The following is a 27,162-nucleotide window of genomic DNA, read 5'->3' on the forward strand; positions in this document are numbered from 1 at the left end:
TCACATCCGGGGACTTTAAGCGTTCTTGGCGAAATGCTAACTTGTGTATTGGGTCAGTACTTTGGCCACCAAACATGATGTTTCACAAGAACACAAAAACACAAGTCCATAGAAGAACACATATTGAGAAACGCCCAGTGACATAGTTTGTGTCACAGTGTACCATCATGCAGCACATGAGTGCAGAAGACAGCGAGCAGTTGCCACCGTTAACTTGGAGTGTTCTGTTATTCTTGTACCGTTTTTGGAACAAGAACATCCTGTTTCTCGTCACGGCATTATGCCATGTGTCACAATGTCACATAGTTTGGACACCCGACATGCTGATTGGGGATCGTTTCTGGTGAAAAAGCTTGTAGTGTGCGACTCAGTCACCCAAAGCAAGTGTCTTGGCTATTTTAAGACCGTCCAGCGCCCACGTTGTTTATGTAGCAAATGCTCCTGTGCCAATCTTTGCGCCCATGGGCGTGCTGGTCTTACAGGGAGGTGTGTTCAGTTTTACACATAAAAATATGACTGTGCAAATCCTCCAAAATACTAGCAATGTGCCAAGGTACAAACGCTCCTGGCATTTTAAGGGAATGGGAGAGAACAATGGTTTACTGCATGTTACGCCCAGAACACACCTGGCGAAATATACACATCGCCAAAGGCTGCCGACATTAGGGATAGATCGACTATTGGGCCGTTTATGGCAGTTTGCAGATTATACGTATCAGTGTTTTTACTGAAAACAGATAAAGTTCATCAATTAAAAGATGTTCTACTTTGGCTCAGCTACAGCTCTGTATCTGTCACTCTGTTTGGGTTTGAGTCTGACTTCATGCAACTAAGCTGTTTTTAATCGGCCATTTTTTACAGCCTTTTCCTTTGTCAGCTGGATATTGTTTTAATGGTTGCCACATCTGTTGGCACCAGTAAAAAATGTATAGTTTATCACTGCAGAACACAGATCAATGTCACGCACGCTTTATGTGGTCAAATACTTTATTTTGAATCATTTAAAAAACTAGAAATACAGTAAAATGTATCATACCCAACCTGAATGTAGAGTTGGGAGATATGGTCAAACTCAAATCACAATATTTTTGACCAAATACATCAATATTGTAGGGTTGATTACTTGTGCTTTCACAAAATATTAACACAATGAGAATATTAATAAATAGAGCCCGACCGATAAAGGATTTTTAAGGCCAATACAAATACAAATATTTTGTTATTTAAAAATGTATATATATTTTTTTTTAAATCCAAAAACATGTAACAAACACATTTCCCCAACATTAGTTTTTTGTAGTCATTTATGAGTCCTCACTAAAATAATTGGTCGGGCTCGAATAAAAAAATAACTTTGACATAATGAGTGGGTAAAGTGAAATAAAAGAATGGCTAGAACAGTCTTGTAAGAAGATGACAACTTATTGCGATATTACGACATCTAAAACGTAAGATGATATCTAGCTTCATATGAATGTTTTTTTTTGAAAGGTCTTAAATCAGTTTAGTGATTGCTTCAGACACCATTATACTTTCTTCGCAATATGAAAATATTGATTCCTCATTTCGCTACTAGAAAAACAAATAACCATAAAAAAGGGGAAAGAGGGAGCCAAAGAGGCAGAAATGTAAACTTAAGACTGACTTTCGGTCCACAATAATGTTTGGAGTCACTTGCAACATGTTGCAGTCGGTCTTAAATCAATTTTATGTCCCAGAGCACCTCGTTTCTGAATGTCATTTACACACACAGCCTGTTACACCCGAGGCAAGTGATTGTATTTTACATTATGGCGCCAAGTGCGGCGGTGGCGGTCTGTTGTGAGAAGGTAGTTGGAGAAGCTGCCGTGGACGAGCCTTTGGGTTTTATACTCAGTGCTTCCCTAAGGCACCTCAAAATTCCTTCAACACATTCCACCGTAGTATTTGCTGTGAACCCCCCATTTGTGCATGTACGCGTGCATAACCGTCACGTTCCTGAATCACCCCCCCCCCCCTGTGAACGCCTAACCCTCGCATCAACATCCTCAGGCCTTTCAACAATGAGGTAGAAACTAACGTATCAAAAAGCCTCGAGCTAAAACTCGCTGGCCGCCAAACATAATCAAGCCATGTTGTTTACTCTATTAACCTGGGAATTAATAGACTAAGATTGGGGGGGGGGGGGCGAACAGCCCCAATACAGAGCATTACCGGGTATACAAACACTTACTATCTAACCCATACACACGCTTTCTCACACACACACACACACACACACACACACACACACACACACACACACACACACACAGTCTAGAAATAGCCTTCTAAAATGACCACATCGATCCCTGTCAATTCTGTTGAGGCAGCCAAAGCCTCCTCCCCGTCCCCGCTCTCGCCTCTGACAGCGACTGTCCCAGACACTGTAAATGCCACTTAACATGATGGACAGCTGCCTGGGCTGTCAATGGACAAATAACTGACAGCACAGAGCAATTTTATGCACCACGTGGAAGTGGGGTGGGTAATGAACGGCAGGCATCAGATTGCTCTTTTGGCCAGGGCAGGTTGATTTCTCTCATTATGCAAATTAATATGGGTGGTAATTCACGATAAACAAAATAAGTTCTCCTGTTTTAAGCACAGGCTCACTAGTGCATAATAATGAAGTGAAACCAATTACAACTAGGGCAAGGTATCGGTCAAAGATTTTTGATACCACTAGCGTGACAACTAAGTAGGCGCCTAAAAAGTATTAAATTTGGTATCCAGACCTACTCACAAACCGGGAACGTACAAAGTCTGTGGGCCAGTGACCTCCTTGATTCTCAGAAGAAGTTGCTCCTGCTGAGGATTGCCTAGCTAGAAAACTAGCAGTGAAATGAGATTAAAGAACCTGCCTGGAGGCTGGTGTTAATTTCCCACGCTTCCTACAGTCACGTCAATACCAACCTGTCAACAGTAAAAGAAAAGGGGGGGAAACAGCTGACAAAAACAACTTTCAGTTTCACAGCATATAGGCGTAGAGACTTTGGACAGGGGGCATGCCCCACGTTACCACCCAGCAAGGTTCCACACTGAGAAACTGACGCACTGCCAGAATGTGTGTCTGTTAGTGTGTGTGTGTGTGTGTGTGTGTGTGTGTGTGTGTGTGTGTGTGCGCGCATGCATATGAGTGCAAGAACTGTGCCTGGCAAAAAAGGGAAAAGACAACAGATGCCTGTGGGTACCAGGGCCGCAGACACTGAGCTCACTTTCATCCGAACGTAAACACAAGACAAAGTGCCGGGCCCAAAACAAGCCGCACGTGCTGAGGAAAGCGATGACAGCTCTTCAGTCAAGCCACACTACATACACGCACAGCGCCTGTAAATTACAAAACCACACGCTGGGCTTAGCAAAGATTTCAGAGAGGCAGGTCCACCACCAACAGAGAAAGAAAGAGTGTAGTCTTGTGCTTACTACAAGAGGTACAAACGAGCGGTGCTAAATGTAGCATACAGAAAGGCCTAAACCTAAAGTCGCTCTGTGGTCCAAGTTTAACAGCTCTCCCTGTCAGTCACCCTACAGACCACACAACAGCGAGGGGCTAGTCTATAGTGGCTCAAACATATCTCCAGGAACACATGGCACTACTCTCCCCGTGTAAACTAACAAGTAAAGAAACTAAGACATATGCACTTCTGTTGGGTACCGAATTCTGGACATGTTTGGGAACCATCCGTATTACTTCGGTACCGGAGGAGCAACTGATAAATAAAACAATGCCAATTTTCGGTACATGAGGGCGCATAAGCAGGAGCTTATCTGGCTCCTACACAAACGCAGAAGTGTGGACGGAGCGACGTTAATTTGTCTCGGCAGTTTGTTAAAGTCACGGTAACGCCTGTACAGTGGCTGCTGGGGCAAGCGTTTTCAAAATTTAAAAACGGGACCGCATTCGCTACAATATAATAGTAGTGGTGAGGCGAAAGTGGTCACAGCCTGTGTGAACACCTCTGAGACAGACAGGCGCAACAGGGTTCTCTAATCCCTGGAGACTGGCTGACAGGCCAGAGGTTGGAAGGCAAGGTATCCATTTGATTCCTTTAATTTGATTATTAGATTTAATTAGTTTGCAGTGATGGTTTGGGAGGGCAGAGGGAGGGGTTGTATTTCTAAATCACAGTGTGCCAATGGGAACTATTTTGACAATTGAAATTATTTTGATATTACAGGCGTTAAAGTACCGAGTGAAGTAGACACAGTTCACAAGCTTATTTCACAGATAAGCAGAAAACTTTATTTTTATTCAAATGGGGATTTATAGCTTTTACATCAGTCAAGAGCACCTCATACTGTGGTCCATGGTGGCAACACAACACGCACCAGGAAGTAAATTGGCTGCTACGGAAACCAAGACGTAGTTACTTGTGTTAAATTTGGAGTCTCCAAACAACTCCAATAACCAAAACTATTCCACTGGAATCTTAGTTTTTGAAACAATTCCAAGTTGGAATCGGTTCTTCATGCTTAATCCTATTTGCAGTAAAATAACGTGACACCATACCTGGTGGGGTCCAAACAATACATGTAAGTATCTGCCAACAGTGATTCAAACCATACGTTTCCATCGGAATTCAAAACACAGCTCCAAACACACGGCAGTGCAGGCATGCAACAGGCCCTGGCCTACCTCATATAATAATATGACTGTTACATAACTCCAGCTCTCTCCAGGACTCCAGCTGGGCAGAAATCAGACTTTGAAGTGACACCCCCCCCCCCCCCCCCCCCATCTCCTCCTGAGCACCACGTGCTGCTTGTCTGCCAGCCTGCTGTGCCATCTGACACACTGAACCCCTGACACCTAACCGCACATGAGTAGGGAGGCAGACTGAAACTTAAAAATCATATCCACCAGGGACGTCTGTAGTGACAATCCTCATTTGCTTGCCCATGTATTTAAAGATAAGTCCAGACTGCTGGGTCAGCTGCAAAGAAATACCCTGGAAGAAGCCAAATCAGCTCAGAGGACTCAGAATGACAGTTTCCTAATAAATGAAACTTTCCCGGGGTGGGGGGTGGGGGGGAGATATAAATCTCTATATACCCTCCAACATCCTAAAGATAACCACAAACAAACATGGACAGGAAGCAGACTGTTTATTTACCGGTCTGGGTGACTAGTGCAACCCTGAAACCCACCTGAAACATTGTTTCTTTCTAGCCAACTTAATAACCATCAACGGTACCCAGCTATCTGCCAAAATAAGCTTGTGGAGCTTTTCAATTTGTTAATTTAAAAATATACACGCGCTGGAGAATTTGGTATGTGGATGCAAGTTTATGTTCTCATCTGGGGGAGAAAAAAAAAAAAATCAAATCAAATGTCAACACAGTGAAACCATGGACATTATGAGTGACATCAACCATTACCTGTTCCGAAAAGGAGAAATACATAAATACAATGAAATCTCTGCGTTAGTGGTGCAAGACTGGGAGATTAAATAATATCTCTCTGGTCACTATGTTGGATGGTTAACCCAGTGCATTTGCTGTTCAAACCATGGTTCTAGTTGCAATAAGTGCTTGACAACTACATGCCAACAGCTGCCTTATATAAATCCAGTGATCCCAACCCACAGCCTCCATACAAAACGTGAAAGGCTGCATCATTTAAGACAATTCCATGACATGACAGAGCTAATAATAGCCAACCAACTGTAAGACTGCACTAAATGTATTATGTCAACAGACAATGTGAGCAAAGACACACACGCACTATTTCCTGTTCAAGATGACTATGACAGAGTATTTTCCAATGCATGGCAGCAGTGTTGACATTTCTGTCCGGTGGTAGCACAGATGCCACATATAATCTGAAATCACTAGCTCCCCCTTGCCCTGCTCCTTTGCAATTACGCCAACACAAGGCCCGGTCCTGACAGACGAGACAAAATGTCGGAATTGCTAAAGTCACATGACTCCTTTGTACTCAGAAAATCACCTCACGCACAAATAAGCCGGTCAAACCGGGTAATTTTATACTATATTGGCACAATGCATCCCCGCGTAGCCGAAACATCAGAGCTAGTCCCACAAATATTCCATTTGCAACAGAATTCCGTCGTGTTTCTTCTGAGAAAAGTGGCCGCCATTTTGTGAAAGCTTGCGCAGAAAAATAAGAGGGACGCCTCTGATCACATAAAAATAAATAAACCAAAGCATATATTTTCACAATTTTGGACGGTTAAAAGCATACCGATTCCTCTTCTTTCTCCATCCCCGTAGGCATCTGCGGCACGGCCCGGTTAATGGATGCATATTCGTGTAGGTCGGGTAAATCCTCACAACGGAAGACGGGTAGTGGCTTGGAAGCGTCCAGCGCCCGTGCCCGAAACGACAATTTACTCATTTTTCACAATTCGAGATGCAATATAAATCTATCGGATCTCCTAATATTCAAAACGGTACCGAGTGGAGCTTTCATGGATGTTTCTGTGCGGTTATCTCTATTCTAACGTTCGAATGGTTGTAGCTTGTATTTAGGGCGTCGCCAACGGAGCCGGGGGAAGGCCCGGTTCTTGGTCGCTCTCTCTCGGACTGTTTTTTTCCGACGCTCCGCTCCCTATCGTTGGCTCAGTGCGCCATGGACAACATGGCGGACATTTAAAACTCTTTTGCTCTGTTTCGCTCGGAGCGGTCCAACCCCCAGTTCGCGGACCGACCATTCCCACACGATCCCGAGCGCTTGCGCGTTGCGGGGGTGGGGGGAAGGGGGCATTTCTTGCAAACTAACTACTCTACAAATACACATCAATTATTGAAATTAACATTGGGCATGGCCGAAATATATAAAATGCGAAAATAAAAAAATAATGGACTATATCTATCCATGTAAATGAAACTAAATACATTCACTTCTATTCAATTACTAAATGAAGATTAACAATATAAGCCAAACAGATAACAGTGAATTTATAAATAAAGAAATTTGATTCACGTGCATTAAAAAAATTATGATTAATGTTACAATTTTGCAAAAGTTGCAGCAGTGATGAACAGCATAACTTTGGTTTAAAATTGGTTTTGCCATAAACATACTGACTGCAGTCCATATTTGAATATTAAATACCCATAAAAAAAATGTTTTGCTGGTCTGACCGCTCAAATAATAAGGACATATAAAGTGTATCTTTCACATTACATCTGTCCAAATATCTTCTTTTTAAGTCATGCATTGATATTACAGAAGGTTATTGAAATGGGTGCTGACTGGTTTAATAATAACAATACAACCTTAGGAAATCCCTAAACTTCTAGCAAAAAAATAAATAAAAAAGCCTCAAACAATTAACTGAAAATTCTTACATAATTATTATTAGTTTGTCAAAGCTCCTTGCACAAAACTGGTGGTACCAAATCCTTCACAACAGGGCCACAAGTCACAAATTTCACATCATCCTCCTCAGGCCAACGCCTAAAAATACCCCAGAAATAACTGTTCCTGGTGAGCAGAGCCCGAACCTCATCCCTCACTGGTGATCCTACAACAGTCCACTTTAGAGAAAAGGTTTACTCCAGGTGGAAAAAACACGGGGTGTGGGTGAAAAAACGCTTTCATGGCAACATGTTCCCCACCTGGAAAGTGTCGCCCTCTTCTGGCCTGAATAACCAAAGGATTGGACATGCAGGACACCAACACGTCTGTCTGAACGCAGCACAAAGACACACACCATTTGTCATAAATAAATACAATTAATAATAGCCCATGTCATTTGACAAAAACTGACTTTTTTATTGCCCAAATCATCTCGTCATGGTGCTAGCCACCACCGGTAAACCTGCCTGAGTGCCCATATGATTCTACTCCTTTAGTATAATGGCCTACGCCCTACGGCAAGCGTGGGACTTAGGCCGTTCCGTTTGTTGTCTTTTCTGAAGAAAAAAACTGACTCGGGCCATAATTTTAGGAAGGTGCTGAATATTTGGACCCAGAACACTGACGCTCCGGGAGTGTGCATAGTCACCGGTTTGAGGGACGTCAGCAGACCCTGGGGTTTTTGGGGGAAATTGAGAACTGATGTGCACTACACAACAAGAGCTAAAATCCATTATGAGAAAATTAATAAGGTTCACCAAGGTCGAGAAGAATATATTTACAAGTGTTTAAAAGGCTTTACCTGTTGATGACATTGGGTTTAGCCAGGGTCCACCCAGGGGAGCTGGGCTTCACCTTTCATCAGTAAATCCCCCGGCTGCATCGTGACGACCTGAGGACCAATTGACAAGGACATTAAAACAAGACTCTGGACTTTCACTTGTTTACAAGTAAAAAACAACGTGACAACTAAGTTACAGATGGAGATGAAACCAAGCAGCATGCAAGTCAAGGTTTAGAAAAAAAGAAACTCAAATTAGATCTGTCAAAGGGGTTTAGGAGAGGAGGGTTTGTCTAGGGCGGAGCAAAAGGTGGTCCACCACCTGATTACAATTGTCAGCAGTGCTGCCTGGTCTAACCCTCCAACTACCACACCTGGCGGGCCCGTCTGCTCGATGGACCCTTTGTGTATCGTGTATTGCTGTTAAGCACCTTTCATTTGTTTGCAAGTCCCACACAGCATCTTTCACCCTTCCTCCTTGATCTACGCACCAGTTCCGCCGTTCTCAGTCTGCAAGTTTTTTTCAAAACACGAGGAGGCACATGCAATATGGTGCCAATTAAGGAACATTCTGGATGACACAGGTGGTGCAAAAACAGGCAGACAGGGAACGTGGGGAGCAAAGGTCCCTAGAACACTTATTATAGAGTTAAGTTGCATATTAAACTAGGTCTACAATAACTTATGTAAGCCTTTATATGTACGTTTTTGCATAGAATACTAAGTTATTCAAATTCAAAACTGATCTTATAGGTCATGTTTTAATGTTGAACGTACATGTGGCACACACACACACACACACACACACACACACACACACACACACACACACACACACACACACACACACACACACACACACACACACACACACACACACACACACACACACACACACACACACACACACACACACACACACACACACACACACACACACACACACACACACACACACACACACACACACACACACACACACACACACACACACACACACACACACACACGTGGATGGCCTTAGTGATTGACTAGAGGCCAGTAAGCAGTGGGGATTTACATTTGCTAATAATAGGTTGGATTCATGTTAAAACTTTTTTCATTTTTCAAATAACTTAAAAATTGTATGACCGATGTTCCTCCCCCCCGTAGGACCCCCTAAGGGTCCCGGACCCTTGAAGATCCCTGCCCTAGGCCAGTTTCCATCCATTTGGTAGGGTGAGTTGGACTAACTTTGGGGATCCCATGTTTCCTACTGCCATGTGCAGGTCCAAATGGGCTTTGCTCCAAGTATCACCAGGGGCGCTACACATGAACTCAGCCCTGAGAACACGGTTTTTGTTCCCAGAGATTACTAAAAAGAGGTTTTAACAACTCACTGTAGCTGTTGTTTTCGCTCTCCATCATCTCGCCAGTCATCGACAGATCTCATACTGCGGATGAACGGACTCCATGGGAGGAAACGTCATCTTACATGAGGCTCCTTTGTCAACTACAAGGTCAATATTGGTTTACAATAACGACAAAACAACTAATTCTCCGTGCGTTTATATGGAACTAAGCTTTAGGAGCTTTCCTTCTTTCCTCTTCTCCCTGTTGTTTTCGGAGATCCATTCTTTTTGACTTGTTAGATGGACGGAAAAACCAAGAGCTAAAGTGAGATGTTAGAGGTGTTCTTTTACTAAACTCTGTGTGGAACAGTGTTCTCGGGGCTGGGTTCATGTGTAGAGCCCCGGGGGAGACTTGGAGCAAAGTGTCATGTTGTGTCGAGCCTTCTTAGTGGTTTACAGATAGCCATGGTGATGCGATCATTGTAGCGCCCCTTGCTCTCCCATTCATAACAAAAATACAGTCAATCTTAAAAGTGGCGTCTCCGTCCTAATTATGCTTTTAAACTAAAGTTTGAATCTGGTACAGTCACAAAAAAACCTTGGTTGCATTTTGGCGAGAGTTACGCTTTAACTGGCGGTTTTGCGGTGGTGATGGAACAGTGGACATGCCTTTGGTGTGGGAGACCCGGGTTCAATTCCCACTGCAATACATCCACCTACGTGTCCCTCAGCGAGACACTTAACCCTTTGTTGCTCCAGAGGCGTGCGACCTCTGACACATGTAGCAACCGAAAGTCTCTTTAGATAAAATCGTCAGCTAAATGACATGTAATGTAATGTTTTCCTTTAGGACAAAACTAGGGGCACCTATAAATACTTGAGTCGTTATTTATGGATTCCTCTCATCATCCTAGTTCTACTTGTGAGTCATCGTCGATAGTGTCAGCGATATTGTGATCCACTCTCTGGCAATGTTTTGATGTCTGAACTACTTTCATTTAGACATCTGGCCCGTTCTGTTCGGCAGTCCCATTGCCATGAGGTTACGACTGTATGGAATTTGGATGGTGGAACACATGTGCATGTTCCGGCGTGTTAAACACTACGAATCAATGTGGCTGCTTAATTCTGTATAATCGAAACACTACAGTATATAATGCAGGGGCTATTCTATTGAGACCTGCCTTTCCATTTATTTTAGAGGGTGGTCAGTGCTGCCCTGGGTTTGTGAAAGACATAGATGCATATGTTGGGTGGATGAATTTAGGGCTCCTCCCTCAGAGAAAATTTCACTTGATGAGGTTGTTTTTTATTATTAATATGCGTCCCCGCCCAGCCTGCCTATGGCCCCCCCGTGGCTAGAAAGGTGATAGGTGTAGCCCTGGGTATCCTGCTCTGCCTTTGAGAAAATTAAAGTTTAAATGGGCAGATCTGGAATCTTTCCAGTTATGAGGTCATAAGGGGCAAGGTTACCTCCCCTTTCTCTGCTTTGCCGGCCCAGAGAATTCCCCCCCATGAGAGTGAGACATCATGGCTTTCAAAGCTAGTGGCTGTAATTCTGCACCAAGGTTGAATTTTGGGAAAGAGACTTCAGATACAGTATTAGGGACCCCTAAGGTCTTTATAAAAGAGACTTGAGATACAGTATTAGGGACCACTAAGGTCTATATAAAAGAGACTTCAGATACAGTACTAGGGGACCACTAATGTCTATATAAAGAGACTTCAGATACAGTATTAGAGGACCACTAAGGTCTATATAAAAGAGACTTCAGATACAGTATTAGAGGACCACTAAGGTCAATATAAAGAGACTTCAGATATAGTATTAGAGGACCACTAAGGTCTATAAAAGAGACTTCAGATACAGTATTAGGGGACCACTAAGGTCTATATAAAGAGACTTCAGATACAGTATTAGGGACCACTAAGGTCTATATAAAGAGACTTCAGATACAGTATTAGGGACCCCTAAGGTCTATGTAAAAGAGACTTCAGATACAGTATTAGGGACCCCTAAGGTCTATGTAAAAGCATCCAAAGAGCACCATGTCATGGGATATGAGGGATTCAGACCCATGCAGGCCAGGGCCAGGCAGTTCCCTGGCACACCACAGACACTGCCTGGCACTGTTCAGCCACACTCCCCAAACCCTCTGATCCAACAATGTCACATTTCCAACCAAGACGATAGAAAACCCCAGAATGTCCAATCATGTCCAAAACGAAGCCTTGAAGCCCTCGTCGACCCTTCCCCTCCGCCTTCTGTCCCCGACAGACAGACTCAGGTTTCAGACGTGTTAGTTCAGCTATTCATGTACATTAACAACTAGTGAACTAGATTTATGTTTTATCCATTAAAACCCATTTGTTTTAGCCTAGATCAATCGGTATCACGGCGTCCTTGCCTCGAGGGCCGGTAAAGGGACGGGGAACTTGATGTTTTGGAGCTAAACCTCATCCAGCTGACCAGCCAGGAATTTGATTGCGTGTATGAAATCATCTGATGCCAGAAAGCACTATTCACGGTGGGCCTCTCTGGCGACCGTCGACCCAACTTACAAAACACAATGAGAAGAAAATGACTCACCACGTCGGTCCTTCAGCCCACGTCGGGGGTTTTAAACACAGATGGACATTTCTGCAAGTCAGAAGTTACATTATTTTTTTTTTAAACGGCAACACGACGCAGCTAGCAAGAGAGACAACTAACATTAATGTTAGCCACAGCTACATCTTCTAGTTGTTTTTTTTTTCTCTCACAATAAAAACCCAAACGGCGAGCCGGTATCCTGGCAGGAAGAGCCGCTGTCCGCTCTATGTCCCCCGCGTCAAACAGCGTTTATCGCTCGATGAAAACTCTGTTTTCCTGTCGATGCAAAGCAGGCTGAAACTAGAGAGGTGGACACCAAAGTGCTACTGTTGGGGGTTAACAACTTTGCTGTAAAACACGGCCTGTGATTGGCCGCCCGCAGCCTGTGGAGAGCCCTGGGTTCGCGGCGTCACGTTCCACAGGGGAAGGAACGCAACGTGATTGGCTGTTGATGTCACGATGAAGTCGCTCCGAGCTGCTTTTTATTTTTATCCATTAAAGTCACACTTTTACATCGATTTATGTAGCTCAGGCTTCAGTTTAGACTTGTTCCTGACTTTCTTTACCTTATGAATTTTTGACTATGAATTTTAGTCTCTTTACATGACAACACACATGTATTGTAAATATCCATTCAATGTTTTCTTTGCGGTAACTATATTATCTACGACTTAACATTACAGAAACATTAACTAATTGGGTGATAATTCAAATTACATTGTGGTTTAGCACATATCCCTACGGTCACAATTTTCATAAGTCACCTCACTGAGCAGAAATTAAACCACTGCCACACACCCCCCTTTTTAAGGTCAATATCAGGTTAGTCTAATTCTATTATGTAAAGTCAATGGGGGTGTAACACAGGCCACCATTCAAAACTGCCCCCCCACACCAGATATCTAATAATTTCCTTTTGATAATTAAAGATATTTGCACCATAAATGGATATAGAAAAGGCACACCTGCAATATATTCACCAGAATGCAGGAAATGAAGTGTGAGAAACATGCTCAAAATTTCAATTATGCTCAACCGAGGAGATCTGGAGATCTCAACCCCCCATAAAAAATTAAGAATTGTTGAACAAGTTGTTATAAGAACATATCCAGTGATCAACGTTAAAACCGAGACATTTTCCAAGGTTTTTCTGTCCCAACTACCTATAGAAGATGCCGTGCTCTCTTTAAAAAAAAAAAGGATTATAAAAGCTCAAATCTTCCAATAATTCATGATTCATGGTAGACTCATTCATTTCCATTCGTCAGGATGAGGACGGCGTGGACCAACACCTGCTTTGTCCTTTGTCTTGTTGAGGGGACTCAGACTGTCCCCCTTGGGTTGGACATGAAGAACACTACCAGGCCCGACCTGTGTTCAATGAGACACACTGAGACACAAACTGGAATGGCACAATAACATTTCAACAATACAGGTGTTCACGGTTTTCAATGTTTATTCAATAAATAACTTTAGAAATACAGAATTGCAAATGTGTTGGAATTTAAAAAAAAAAAATGTAAAAAGGCACTTAAAACAATGGTGAAATGGGAAACCTTTTTTTCTTTACTAAAACCGAAACTTTAACAGATCCAGAAATCATTCCCTTGCCACTTGATCTTCAAAACAAAATATTGTCACCCCCATTTCTTTTTAATAAAAAAAAAATAAAAAATAAAATAGTTTGATCGAGGAACCACAGGAGTTGGGTGGAATTGCTGACATGGGAAAAAAGTGAGACCCTTTCCCAACCCAAATACAAATAAAAAAACAAGGCATTTTCAATAAAAGCAAATTCAGTTAACAAGTAAGGCAGGTTCATCATGGATTTGGCATTGCTGTGAAAGAATGAAGGACCTGAGTTGACTTTGAATGAAACTAAACGCTGGAGCCAACACTTCATACTACTGTACACGGATGCCCTTTAATCTAGAAAGGCAGCCAGCCCTATCTTTTCTAGACAACAGATACATTTCAACTGATTGTTCAAATGGAGTAAGTCACTCAGAAAAGACACCTTCCATGCTGTTCTGTGAATACATATATGGCTTAACGCAGAAAAAACAAAACATACTGTACACATTTCATTGCTACCAAACGCGACAGACAGGCGCTACGTTTGAAGAGTTTCAATCCAAAGAGACATTTTTAAAAAGCGTGACAGACACCAACTCAGTCCAAAGGATTACAGACACACAGATAATTCAATGTGATCATTCATCGTCTTTATATAAACTCATCTATCGCGGTACTGTAATACATAATTACGATGTTTAAATTGATCCCAAGAAGCACATCCTAACTCAATTTCTCTGGCAAAACATAGTGAGGTGGTATCATTTGAAGAACTGTGGATAGGTTTTAACATCACACTATTTTTGTGCACGCATGTAAACACAGTATGTAGCTGGGAATTTTTTTTTCTTGTATAATTTTACTTGACACAGTTTACCACATGATTGATGATTACATGTCTAAAATGTCACTGTAATGAAAAGAATTCAGTGAGAGCACCAATAGTCGACCCGACAATAACCTCAACATGGACATCGATGTATTTGGTCAAGAGCATCGTGATATCGGATTCTCTCGGCATCGCCCAGCCCTACAGATCCAATCAGATCTTTGCATCCCGGTGTTTGAGACATCGACTGAAAGAGTGTCCCCCACTTAACGTTGTACACAGAATTATTTGGAGAAGAACACTTCTTTTGTTGCCCATTATCAACAACCAATTCTGACACTGATGGCTTTATGGTTCAATTAATAAAACAAAAACACTCACATATTTATACAGACTGTACACAACTCAATGATGCAAAGCAAATAAAAACAAGTTAGTAAAACAAACCAAAATAGTGGCAAAAATGCACAATGCTATCATTTGGTGACTACAACAAACAGTGAGAGCATTATAAAAACCCTGACCCCCCCCCCATATTCTTTTCCATATTTCCATACAGTGTTGTCACAAGGAAGGCAAGGCTGCATCATTTGCCCTCGTACTTTGGATTGACGACAGTCGTTACGGCACTTTTGTAGATGGGATTCTCGCCCTGAGGAACAGAACAACAGGAGTGAGTACAACAGCTGAGAAATAAACCAAGTAGCAATAAGGTCATATATTGTGATGTAACAATGATGCATTTTGTGACAACACAGTTTGAGATCAAGTTTTACAGAAGCCTAGCTAGGCCTTACATAATTGTCTTTTTATTTTTACATAATGGTGTATTTTGTTTAAGCCCAGTGAATTGTTAACATTAGCTAAGGTCTTAAGGAGTATGACTGGGGGGGGGGTATCATTTGGATTTTTACAATTCCAATACGGTAATTTGAAAACAATTCCGATTTCTAAACCAATTCCTAAAAAACTGAGATCAAAGAAAGGCTCTTTTAATGTTGTTTTTTTTTTAATGAAAATTATTTAAATTGAATATATTAAGATTTTAAAGTACTTAAATATATAATAAGTAAACCTAAGTGACCTAAGTGACTAAATAACACTACTAACAAGTAACATCAAAATAAATGTTGAGTTGGTATGGTAACCAGAGCCCAGAGGGTAAATATGGAATTTTAAAAGTAGCCCACATTTACAGATGCTAGTCTGGTATGTTTACGTCTGTCTTGGAGCAACAGAGGGGAAATATTTCAGTCAACACATTAAGTGGAACCAAAATGAGGAACCGAAATTTGTGTTCTAGTGCGGTCCGATTCCTCCAGAGTGGAACTGGGTTTCCCTACCAAACCCCACGTAGGACTGGTAATGGTTTTGTCCAGATATGCCAAATTGTAATCATATATGCGATTATTTGTCAGACTAGATATAATATAGTTATTTTAATTGTTAGTTGTTGACACTGGACCCTGTACACACTCAAACAACAAAGCTGACAAGGGGGGGGGGGGGGGGGGGGGGGGGGGGGGGATACAGTAAGAATATGTTTTTATCATTAAAACAAAGATGTAACCAAAAGCTGTACCCTGGAAATTTGACAGAAAGAGACAATTATATTGTTAATCCACAGGCAACATTTGGAATTGTTCCGGCTCTAATCGTAGCACACAAGAGAAGTGAGCCGCGAGGATGTGGCCACAGTGTTTGTCCTTCTCACCATCTGGTCAAACATCACATTAAGGGAACTGGGGGACAGCGGTTGCCATGGTTTTAGCAGTGTGAGTCTGATAGCTGAAGACAACGGTCGAGCGTCAGACTACCGCTCCGTCTACTCTAATCCTAAACTACTGTAAAAGAATTAATGCTGTGCATTCATATCTAGTATATGCAACATGTTGATATTTTTGTAATCTATTCTGTTAACCTGTTTGTGCGAATGTATAGAATATATAATATTCAGGTATATATTTTGGATTTGCACCTTATTGGCATCTTAGACTTTTAATATATTATACTGGCAGTCTTACCACATTGTATTGAAACGGCTGCATGGAAATTTACTTTGGGATAAATAAAGTTTTAACCTGTCTTATGAATTGTTAGATTTCCAGCTGCTAACTAATTTTGGTGTGCTGTCTTGCAGTTTGAGCAGTTCAGCAGTCAGATTGACAACACGGCCGCCGTCTAAAGAGCTGTAGAAACTGTAGTGAGCATGTTTGAATATTTCTGGAGAAGTATTTTATACTAGAAGTATAGTGTTCAGACAGCTGTGATATAAAACTGAACATCTCCCAGGTACGGGTGGCTCAATTTCTTTTCTCCCTTCATTGAAGAATGCAGCCTTTCTCTCTTTTTGTCATCATTGGAGGACAATGTTGACCTGTTTGAATTAACTTTATTGAAATTGTCACTGAACAAAGATGACCAAAGGTGCCATTTCTAAATGTTTTGTTCCTATTAACAATTTCTTTCTCTGGAAATGTGGTTACTATCAAAAGGATATAGCTCAACACCAAACCAACTTTAGTAACAACTTTGTGTGGTTAAGCGTGCTAACTTCACAACATGCAGTTACCAAAGCTCTCACATCACTGCAACCCTACAGAAAATCAGCCAAGGTGTAAAACTGCACTCTGTACAGAGGAAGTACATGCAAGTACACAAGGCCAAGAGGCGATACAAACTTTGACCTAAAGAGAAGCGCCTTTATTCCCGTAGCTGGGATTCTGGAACTGGTTAATAGGACTCTTGTAAATGGGGTTCCCTTGCTAACACGGAGAAGGAAAAGATGAAAGAAGAAAAAGAAATTATGTAAAGCAGGAAACATCAGTGTAAAAAGGGCAGACACTAAAGACTGAAGGAAAATGTTTAGCACAGAGGAGCAAAGGTCAGAAAGTAATCTCTTATAGGAATTATTTATTGTTGTTGTGCTATATAGCTTTCCCTTTCTCCCCCTCTAACACACTAATAATGATATGTTCTCATGTAATGGTAGGTATCAGTGCCAGAAAAAAAGTCTTAGTTTTAGTTATTTCTGTAGCATACAATTTGTAATATTTCATAAAAGTATCTACACCTTGGTTTTCCTTTCATAATATTTCCATTTTGTTATCTAAAAGCCCACAGATATAAAAAAGGCTTCACAGGAGACCCTGAACACATTCCTGGCAGCAAAAGCTATCGGACTGCAGCATGAAAATTGAAAGAGAATAGGAAAAAAGGAGAATGAATTAACACTAGTGCTGTAAAAAATTTAAATGTTTAATTTTGATTAATCGCATTTATTTCACAGATAACCCGCAATAGTTGTTGCAACAGCATGTGAAAAACAATAACGTTTCTTAAGCCAAAAAGAACGCGAATCTTGCGATAAAAAAGTTGAAGCCGTGAATAACACGTTTATCTGACAGCACTAATAAACATTAGTTTTTAAGAATGTAACTTTGTAATGTATCTTCTAGTTCTTGTAGGTATATTTCCGACAAACACTGTGTGTGCTGGATGTCTGTTCCCCTCCCAGCAAGCCATAAACACTGCTGCTGGGACTGGCACACAGTAGTGGAGCTTTCCATCCGTGGTCACCCACCAGTCCTCCTCTTTCTCGGCTTCATTGCCATATATGGTCATGCAGTTGGACCACGTGGCCAGTGAGAGGCAGCACTGTCAGCAGAGGGGGAGGCCGCTCCCTCGCACAACACAGACTCAACAAGTGCACAGAGCTGAGAGTGATCAAGGACAGAGGGAGGAGATTCACACTGCATCCTCGACCTTAAGTCTCTTTTAACGCTGGTTTTAATCTCGTTTCTGTCTCCACACCTGTAAGAGGTTTTCCTGCTGATTACATCATGTGGTCGACTAAAAATGCTCTGGAGAGACCTGGGATGTGTTTGAGGCTTTTATCTCAGTGATGGAAGAAGTATTCAGATACTTTATTGAAGTAAAGTACTTAAAGTATTAAAAGTAAAAGTACTCAATGCAGACAAATACTCCAATTGTAGAAAGAGTAAAGGAGTAAAGCTTTCAGATGACTGTAGTGGAGTAACTCAAATAACTAAAGATGAATATAGTGGAATAAAATGTACAATATTTCTCTCTTAAATGTAGCAAAGTAGAAAATGGCATGAAAAGAAAAGACTGAAGGAGGAGTACCTCATTGTACATTGGTACCCAAGTACAGTATTTGAGTAAATGTACTTACATTCCAACCGTGTTTCCAAACAATTTAGGAGCTGAAAAGTCTAAAAATGATTCCAACTCAATTATTTCCCAGGTGCTCCGGCGTGACTGACTCACCGTGTCCCACTTGGCGTTCATCTTCTCCTTCTCAAACTTGGCGAACTCGCGGCGGTCGTGGATGATCATGAGCAGCTTCCAGATGAGCAGCAGGGCGAGGCCGATCAGCACGATGCCTGCTACCACGCCCGCCACGATGGGGATGATGTCAGGTCCCGCCGGGCAATCTGGAGGAGAGAACATGCACAGAAACCAAATGAAATCCATTCCTCAAATGCATCGAAAGGATCTCAAATAGTAAAGAACATCACAGTTTGGACTCTGACAAATTATACATTTGACGTGATGCAACAAGCTGACGCAATCCTGCGAAACTGATGCAGTTGTGCTCGTCACACACCTGCTGCAAGAGATTAATTATGCGCAGTGATAGTCAATGAATTAGAGAGAGATTCTTCTATTTTTGACTTCCCTAGTGCACTAAATCTCCATGGTTACCGAGCATTGATCGCCTGGTGTTTAGCATGATGGCCCAATGGTTAGGTTCTGGGTATGAATCCAGGTTGTTCCGGGCCTTTCTGTGTGGAGTTTGGTTGTTCCCCCCGTGTTTTGTGTGGGTTTCCTCTGGGTTTTTCCAGTTTCCTCCCCACCATCGAAAAAATATGCACTAGGTTCTTCAGTCAGTGGCTTTGATCAAGGCTAAGATCTGGAGTTTGTCCCATGGTGCAGTGATTGGCTGCCCACTGCTCCCTTGAGGGATGAGTTAAGTGCAGAGAATGAATTTTGCTCCATGTATGTGACAATGAGAGTACCTTTGCCTTACTCCAGTGAGACCCCGCGGAGCCACATGACTACTCATGCCTCGTAGGAAAAGCCCTCAACTCTTTCCATGAAACAGAATGGCCGTGGTGAAGCAAAGATGCTTTATTGGCTTCACCTCTCAAAACTACATTTGTATTGAAGGGGACCAGACATTTAATACGCGTGTAAATAATTTAGGTTTTAATTGTACTAGGGAGTTCACAAATAAATACCAGGAAGGGTTTAATAAAGGTGTCTGTTTATGAATCTTTTAACTGCATTCTCTTCCTGATGAATCATTTGCAAAATTGATTCATTCAATTTTCAGAAATGTTTGACAACCCCATTGGTTTGCTAGTAGTCGTCTTTTCCTCTTCTCCCACCAATAAAAACTGCCCCACAGTGCGACTATAAACTCCAAATGGTACCTTTTACTTAAGAATTAACTAGTATTACAGGTCAGATGGCTTGTGAAACAACTACACAACCAAACAGCATCATATTTAAAGTGACCATTATATGAATAAATCACTTTTTCCTGGGATTTGGGGTGTTTTTTTGTTTCTCTGGTGCGTCCACAAAAATAAAAAAATAAAAAAACAACTAAACTTTGTATAAAAAAACTATCCATGGCGTTTTGATTGAGATCCGGTTTCTGAATGTCCTCTGTCTTCAGACTCCGGGTGAGCTGTTCAACATCTGCACGACTTTCTACGTCACTAGCCGAGACCAGGTGGCTAATCGTAGCATGCTAGCTGGTTCTCAATGGCCAAACACTGCTCCAACAGCCATTAGTTGACCATAATCTCCAAAAGAACTACTTCCTGTCCCTGTTCTGCAGGTATTTCCCAAGTGGTCCTGGTCTAGAAGAAGTCTACCAGCTAATCCTGCCTTCAACTGAACAAAGCTTGAAAAAGAGTTATCTAGCTAATGGGATCTTACCAAGCTACTGAGCATGTGAGACTCCCAACAAAGATAGGATAGAAAAGAGATGTCTCACTCTGGAGCTAAAACAAGTGAGATCTCTCACTCTGTAAGTAAAACTGAGAACTCAACAAACAGGTTGAAAACAGGATCTGCTGCAATGTGCAGTACAACAAAAATATGGTGTTTTTTGAAAATGAAACATGTAAACCTGACCTGGTAAAACCTCAAAATAAAATTATGAACCAGAAAATTAGCATAATATGGCCACTTTAACATATCAGAGAATGATGATGCTGTCTGGCTTTCTATTTCAAATATTAATTTATGCAAAATGTAAAATTGGCGATCGTACCCAGCAGCTCCATCACGTAGACCTCCTTGGTGTCGTTCCGGATGGCATAGGTGTAGTAGAACCAGCAGTCGTTGGCGTCTCGCTCTTTGCAGTGAGTCAGGGGGAAGCTCTGGTCTGTAGGCTGCGGCAGGTTGTTGCGATCCTTTACCTTGATCAGATGAAAGTAGCTGCAGTCCCGCTCGCAGGTATCCTTCTTCTCACCGGCCTCGAACGCTCGGCACTGCACACAGTCTCTGTTAAGACAGACCCGGGGTTGATGGACATTCTGGTCATTAGAGTCCCGAAACTTAGTGTAATCTGCACATAATATACAGTATTCTACATAATATTCTGTAGAACATTAACTGCAGCAGGCTGCTAAAAAAAGAATTTCCAGAAAGTACACCCTATTATTTGATTATTATTCATCTACTGTCTAGGGTGTAAGCTAATATGTAGGCTTGTTATGTACGTGTGTTGTCCATAGCTGCTCTTAACTAATTTCCCCTTGTAGGATTAAGAGTCATTCAATTAAAAGAATATAAGGACACAACCTCAGTCTCTTGAATAGTAGCTACGGCCCTATCTTGAATACACATCTCTATTCTAACTACAATTAATCATACTAGCGACAATTAAAAAGTAGCACTTTATGAAATAAATGAATGAAGCAAGTTACAAAACATGCATACATATTGTATTACTGCAAAGTCATCCATCAGTAATATTCCCTGACATTCTCAAACCTTAAAGTTAAATTTAAATAACAATTCACGGGTCTATGTCAGAAATAGAACCTCTAAACATACATGTTTTATATATGTGACCAGTGGGAATCCTACATTCTAAGTTGTCCAGCCATGCATGCTAGCTTCACACTCACTTGTGCTCAGCGCAGACGCCAGGGCAGGTGGGACAGACCTCGCAGGTTGGACCCTGAAATTTGGGGTTGGTACATTTGCAGATGCCACACTCGCAGGTACCGCGGCCGTTACAGATCTGCCCGTTCTTGGCGAGGCAGGTGGCCGTCTCCAGGGAGCAGTCGCAGGCACTGCCTGTGTAGTTAGCATCACAGATGCACTTCCTGCACTCACAACGCCCATGCCCTGGTTAAGCATAGGAGAGGGGTTAGCACAGAGTTCAGAATCAAACAGGTGGCAGTCAGAATGATTCCATTTCTACAATCCTCACCTCCGCAGAGCTTGTTGTTGGAGCGGTCACAGTTGAAGTTGTCACACTCGCAGTACTTGCCACTGTAGATCTCTGCAGGGTTCTCCCGCTTCTTACATTCGCAGGTGCCACAGACGCAGTCGCCGTTGTTGCTGCAGATATCTGTACCGTTGTCTTTGCGGCAGTTGGCATCCAAGTCCTCTGTCCGCACTTCATCTTTGCTACACTCGCAAAGACGCCCGATACGCCCTTCATTACACCTGACAGAAACCAGGAAAAAAGATTAGTTAATGTTTTGAAACAAATACTTCAAGTTAAGAACGCTGGTCTGAAACTATGGGTGTGATTATTTGGGCTGAGAAAGTAAGAAGAACCACCAGTCTTGCAATATACTGTGGGAGACCCTGGAGATGCGGGGTTGGGAAACTGAAAACCACAAACCTTTACGGCTCCACGGCACATGGTTCAGCAGTGAATTGTTTTGGAGGAGTACTTACTTGCAGGCTCCGCACTCGAAGGTCCCGTTGCCTTCGTAGCACTTCTCGCTGTTAGGTTCTCCTTTTGCTGCGCATTGACAGTCGCAGATGAAGTTCAGAACTATCTCCAACTCCTCGGTGAAGCCCAGTGGTTTGATTTTAATGACTTCAGTCTTGCCATGCGACGGACACTTCTCGGATTGAATGGAAACCTTGAAAGATACCTGGAAGCCAGAGTTTATGGGGTCATTAAACTATTAAGGAGGATGCCCTAAAGCATATCATTTACATTTTCAGACATGACTCAGATTCTTTTATACGTTTCTAATTTATTCTTGGTTTTGAGGTGACTTTTTAAATGCTTGTGGTTTTTTTCCTTCTCATAATTTGAAACTGTCAATTCCCCAAACTGCTAATATAGCAGAAGGACAAGTTGTTTACCGGCTTTATTTGAAGGATTATGTCATTGAAGACTTGAGGGTTAAACATTGTGCAAACAAATTGCAAGAAAAAGGATCTACCTCGTCTCCAATGGAGATGTTGGAGCACTTCCTGCCGTTCTCCCCCGTTCCCTCCACACCGTTCTTACAGATGGACTTGTAGGTGATGGAGACTCCCTCCGGCAGCCTGCCGTTCTCCAGAATGACCTCAGATGACAAAGACTGTCCAAAGCAACAGAGATCACAACATCACTACAGGCTCTAGGGACTTTGTACGAATATTAAAACTACGTCACGTGATGTGAGGGTGCGCCTCATTTAGTTCAAGTTTATGCATCGCTTCTCTTGACTCCGTCCAGTTTGTTAAGAATTGGTCTGAAAGACCTACTAAATTGTTGGAAATGTAAGACAGAGGACGGGCAATTACTTAATTTCCTATGAACCTGTGATAAAGTCTAAACTTTCTGGAGGGTTCTAGGAAGCTTTGTGCTGGGGAGAGACTGTATGATGCTATAATTTGGTTTATAGGGTTAGGTTGTTTGTCTATTTTGTTGAAAGGTAGTTACTGTGTAAACTTTTCTTTGTCTGGGTGGGTGGTGATGATAAAGGGGGGTGGGTATAATAGGTAAAAATAAAAGTACTTTATTGTCACATACACATACAGTGCATGTTGCGAAATTCATTTTCTGCATTTAACCCATCCCTCAAGGGAGCAGTGGGCAGCTAATTAAAGCGCCCGGGGACCAACTCACTGGCTGGAGACCCTTGTGCATGTTTTGTGATGGTGGGGGGGGAAACCCACACAAACATGAGGAGAACATACAAACTCCACAGAGAACAACCCAGAATCTTCGTGCTGTGAGGTCACAGTGCATACAAGCCTTTCCCATGTGGAAACCCAGCTGCCTCAGGGCAGCAGATTTTAGAATGCCTGGCCTCATTAATATGGATGTTAGGTAGTGGCATGGCTAGGGGACTACTGTCAACTCTGAGTGACTTCATAAGATGAATAACAATGGTTGGATAGTATTTATCGCCAAGGAGAAGTAGTCACAGGAATAGTATCTGTCCATAGATTATTTGTCTTACGTGAGAAAGTACATGACCTCTTTTAGTAATTCATTGTTCTCTTCATTGTTCTCTTTGTTTATTCAAAAAACCTTTAAAAGGATGTAGGCCGTTTTCCCCACTGGATCAACGTAGAAATACGTAATATTATAAATAAATCAAGTATATACATGTAAAAAAAAGTAATCAAGTTAAAATCACAAGTTATATCCTAATGCCAGGGACAGTGAGATGTGATGCGAAGGAGGTGCAGTATGACTCACATTGTAAGCATCAATAATGAGTTTGATCACGTTGCTGGAGTTGGAGGACAGCGTGCCAACAGCTGATTTAGGAATGAGATTCTTCAGCTCCTGAAAGGGACACAAGTGCCAAAGGTAAATGATCAAAAGGTGAATCTGCATCTTTCTTTTGAATTTTATGGCTAAACAATGTACAGAAAACAGACAGTTTACCTTGTAAACAGGCTGGAACTCTTCAGTGACGGCAAAGATGGTCTGGATGTTGTGATCACTCAGTTTCTGAACCAAATGGGCGATGGAGGGGTAGTCCTATTACAGAATAACAACATCCATAATTATTAATAAAAGCCGCATTCTAAACAGTTTCAACCCCAGACTGTGTGGACAAACAAGGGTTAACACCAATAAGACATTGAAACAATCAGTAACAGCTGAAAATTGCACAAATACTCAGTCAACTTTCCCTGGACACATTATGCCGATTAAATATTGATAAATGACTTACATAGTAGTGGCTCATGGTGTACACGTTGTTCTCCAGGTGACACCTCCCATCGTTGGGCAGCACGATGCCACCCAGTTTGCCATCTCCAGCAAAGTGGAAACCAGCATCAGTGGAAAACACCAGCAGACGAGTCACGTTCCTCCAGCCGATTTGGTTCTGGGGGGACCAGGACCATCAGAGCCTTCTCATTAATATTTTACACATCTACAAGACTCTGTTGTCTGATACTGTGCAATGGTAGGAAAAGCCACTAAAACTAAGGGTGGGGAAAAAAAAAACTATTTACAATGTATTTATTAACTTCAATACTTAAAATCCCAACACTTCTAGAATCGCAATAAATTCAAATCGCAAGACAAAATGAACCGTCACCCATTTATCGCAAAAGAACTGAGTCAAAAGCACATTGTTCCAGCCCTCCTAAAAACTCTCAATCCTTCATACCTCACAGACGGCCACCTGCATGATGGCATCGAAGCCGCCCTCTGGAGAGTCCAGGTTCCCGGAGATCTGCTGCTGACTGACCAAGCGGTTGAACTCGTCCCCCTTGTCCGTCAGCTTCAGGACGTTCTTATAGCTGAAAGGACTGGTGCAGTTCTGGTTCCCAGTGCACGGATTGATGAGCTTAGCTGGCGTGGTGCTAATGTAAGGCATGACCGTCTTCTCCACAAAGGAGCCAAAACCTAAAGAGGTTAATGTGTTATTGTGATATTTGTATCACAACAGCTTTTCTGTTGATTGATATTGAGTTATCCTTACCGATCCGGAAATCTGAGGTAATCTCCTGCATTTCCCTCATGAGGTCAGTGCCAAGGTTCTTGACATTTTCCAAATCATCTTTCATTGAGAAGGAGAGGTCCATAAGGTAATACAGGTCAATGGGGTAGTCCTCTGCACGCTTGAACTTCAGCTCAAAAGTCTGGGGCTCACCTGAAGGGAAAAAATGAGACAAAAAACATATTTTTAGTTTTTTTTGTTAATTTGAATCTTTGCATTAATCATTTTGAAGGAGCAGACATTTCTAAGTAGATTTTGCCGTAAAGCTCTTCTGCTACAGCAACAAATCCTACTTTTGGTCTGTACAATACTATACTATATAATTCGTCTTTTTGAAAACGCATTTCACACAAAAAAGTGACTTTTAATGTTGTCTCCAGAGATGGTTGACCATTGGTTTGCCCTAACACCATAGACTGCCAAATTCATGCCCTCCATAAACACTTCGTTAACTAGGGGTGTCACAATTTGACTTTTGATTTATCTTAAGGACACAGTTTGATTCGATTTAAACATTTTTATTGCAGCAGTGACAGCAATGCCACAATAAGGGCTATTAGATGGCAGAAAGTTATTTCACAGTAGTTTGAGTTTTTCAAAATTATCAAAGTGCATTTAAATGCACCAATAGTTTACAGAGACACATAAACATACCATAAAGTCCCGTCAGAGCCCCCATGCCTTACCTACATTGTTTGTTTCCATAACTCACTCACGGAAAAGGCAAAATGTTGGCACCCCTGCTAGCAACACATTCAAAGATCTGACAGAAGTTGGAATATTTACCAGATCTGAGTGTCAGGGTGAGTTTCTGGGGCTGGATCTGGGTGATCTGCTCAGGCTTCAGTTTCTCAGACCCGTCCTTCTTGCGGTTGGTGACGGGGTTGTTCTTGTTGATACTGACGCTGCCGCGTGGGTTCTCAATTTTGGTCACTACACAATTTCTCTTCTTCAGGGACTCCAGATCATCACAGCGAGCCGACTTGGACTCGCCCACCGTGAGGAAGTTCTGTGAAATAGCACAAGGTTTTTGTGAGGATTATTTTTAAATCTGTACTACATCCCTAACTCATTTCCTAAATATTGTTCCCTGGGCTTATGGACATTCTTAGTGGAGATCTAATCTGTGACATAACAGATGACAAGATGTTCTTCCAAGCATCATAAGTTTAACAGTCATAGAAAGATATTAGTCAATGCATGCAGCTAACAGCAGCGCCATGGTCCGATCACAAAATACATTTTCACCTTGAATAGACATTTCCTAAAAACAAAAACATATAGTCATTTTCACAAGGGATGTACAGTATGTGATCATCTGGAAAGATCCCATAAATGTACAGGAATTTGTCTTGATGAGACTGGCATTAAGAACCATGTTGATAACTAGTCACATGCAACTACATATGAACTTACATGTTACAGGAACAGGAACGCCATTTTTAATTATTAAAGATTGCATAAAATGAAACTGATCTAGATACCAGAAGTAGTTTTTTCTGCTTTTGGCATAATTTGGGGTATGAATGCTGCAGATAGAATTTTCAGGATTTCTGAACTATATTCAACCTATGAGGCCTCTGGAATTTATCGGCCCGTTTCTTCAGGCCATTGGTCTTTGGCAGCAGGAGACATGGAGAAACCGATGCCTAGAAGCCTGGCTAAGAATATACACTCACCGGCCACTTTATTAGGTACCCCATGCTAGTAACGGGTTGGACCCCCTTTTGCCTTCAGAACT

At 42.0% G+C, this 27,162-nt stretch overlaps 2 protein-coding genes and 1 long non-coding RNA gene across 7 annotated transcripts in view; 1 reads left to right on the forward strand and 2 right to left on the reverse strand.

The window, feature by feature from the left end:
• Positions 1–12,388, reverse strand: part of LOC117954739 (enhancer of polycomb homolog 1-like) — a 35,298-nt gene extending 22,910 nt beyond the window's left edge. The window contains exons 1-2 of one of the 3 annotated variants that reach the window (XM_034888703.1): positions 12,048–12,388; positions 8,148–8,237 (exon numbers count right to left, since the gene is read on the reverse strand). Coding sequence is in view for 2 of the 3 variants with exons in the window: in XM_034888701.1 (XP_034744592.1) it covers positions 6,227–6,379 (153 nt within the window). In the remaining variant the exon portion in view is untranslated. Of the gene's footprint in view, positions 1–6,226; positions 6,697–8,147; positions 8,238–12,047 lie in introns of those variants that run through there. The other 2 variants (XM_034888701.1, XM_034888702.1) reach the window with 2 other exon arrangements.
• Positions 1–19,427, forward strand: part of LOC117954744 — a 21,013-nt gene extending 1,586 nt beyond the window's left edge. Inside the window, exons 2-4 of the long non-coding RNA XR_004658888.1 lie at positions 6,931–6,936; positions 15,660–15,663; positions 19,414–19,427. This is a non-coding gene — a long non-coding RNA (uncharacterized LOC117954744). The remainder of the gene's footprint in view (positions 1–6,930; positions 6,937–15,659; positions 15,664–19,413) is intronic.
• Positions 13,717–27,162, reverse strand: part of LOC117954741 (integrin beta-1-like) — a 28,314-nt gene continuing 14,868 nt past the window's right edge. For all 3 annotated transcript variants that reach the window (XM_034888704.1, XM_034888706.1, XM_034888705.1), the window contains exons 4-16: positions 26,208–26,430; positions 25,404–25,574; positions 25,089–25,327; positions 24,645–24,800; positions 24,353–24,448; positions 24,161–24,250; positions 22,911–23,051; positions 22,411–22,613; positions 21,935–22,173; positions 21,627–21,849; positions 20,765–20,997; positions 18,745–18,911; positions 13,717–15,106 (exon numbers count right to left, since the gene is read on the reverse strand). In XM_034888704.1, the coding sequence (XP_034744595.1) occupies positions 15,041–15,106; positions 18,745–18,911; positions 20,765–20,997; positions 21,627–21,849; positions 21,935–22,173; positions 22,411–22,613; positions 22,911–23,051; positions 24,161–24,250; positions 24,353–24,448; positions 24,645–24,800; positions 25,089–25,327; positions 25,404–25,574; positions 26,208–26,430 (2,247 nt within the window). In that variant the 3' untranslated portion in view covers positions 13,717–15,040. The remainder of the gene's footprint in view (positions 15,107–18,744; positions 18,912–20,764; positions 20,998–21,626; positions 21,850–21,934; positions 22,174–22,410; positions 22,614–22,910; positions 23,052–24,160; positions 24,251–24,352; positions 24,449–24,644; positions 24,801–25,088; positions 25,328–25,403; positions 25,575–26,207; positions 26,431–27,162) is intronic.

The sequence above is a fragment of the Etheostoma cragini genome, chromosome 12 (assembly GCF_013103735.1).
Source record: "Etheostoma cragini isolate CJK2018 chromosome 12, CSU_Ecrag_1.0, whole genome shotgun sequence".
Lineage (NCBI taxonomy): Eukaryota > Metazoa > Chordata > Actinopteri > Perciformes > Percidae > Etheostoma > Etheostoma cragini.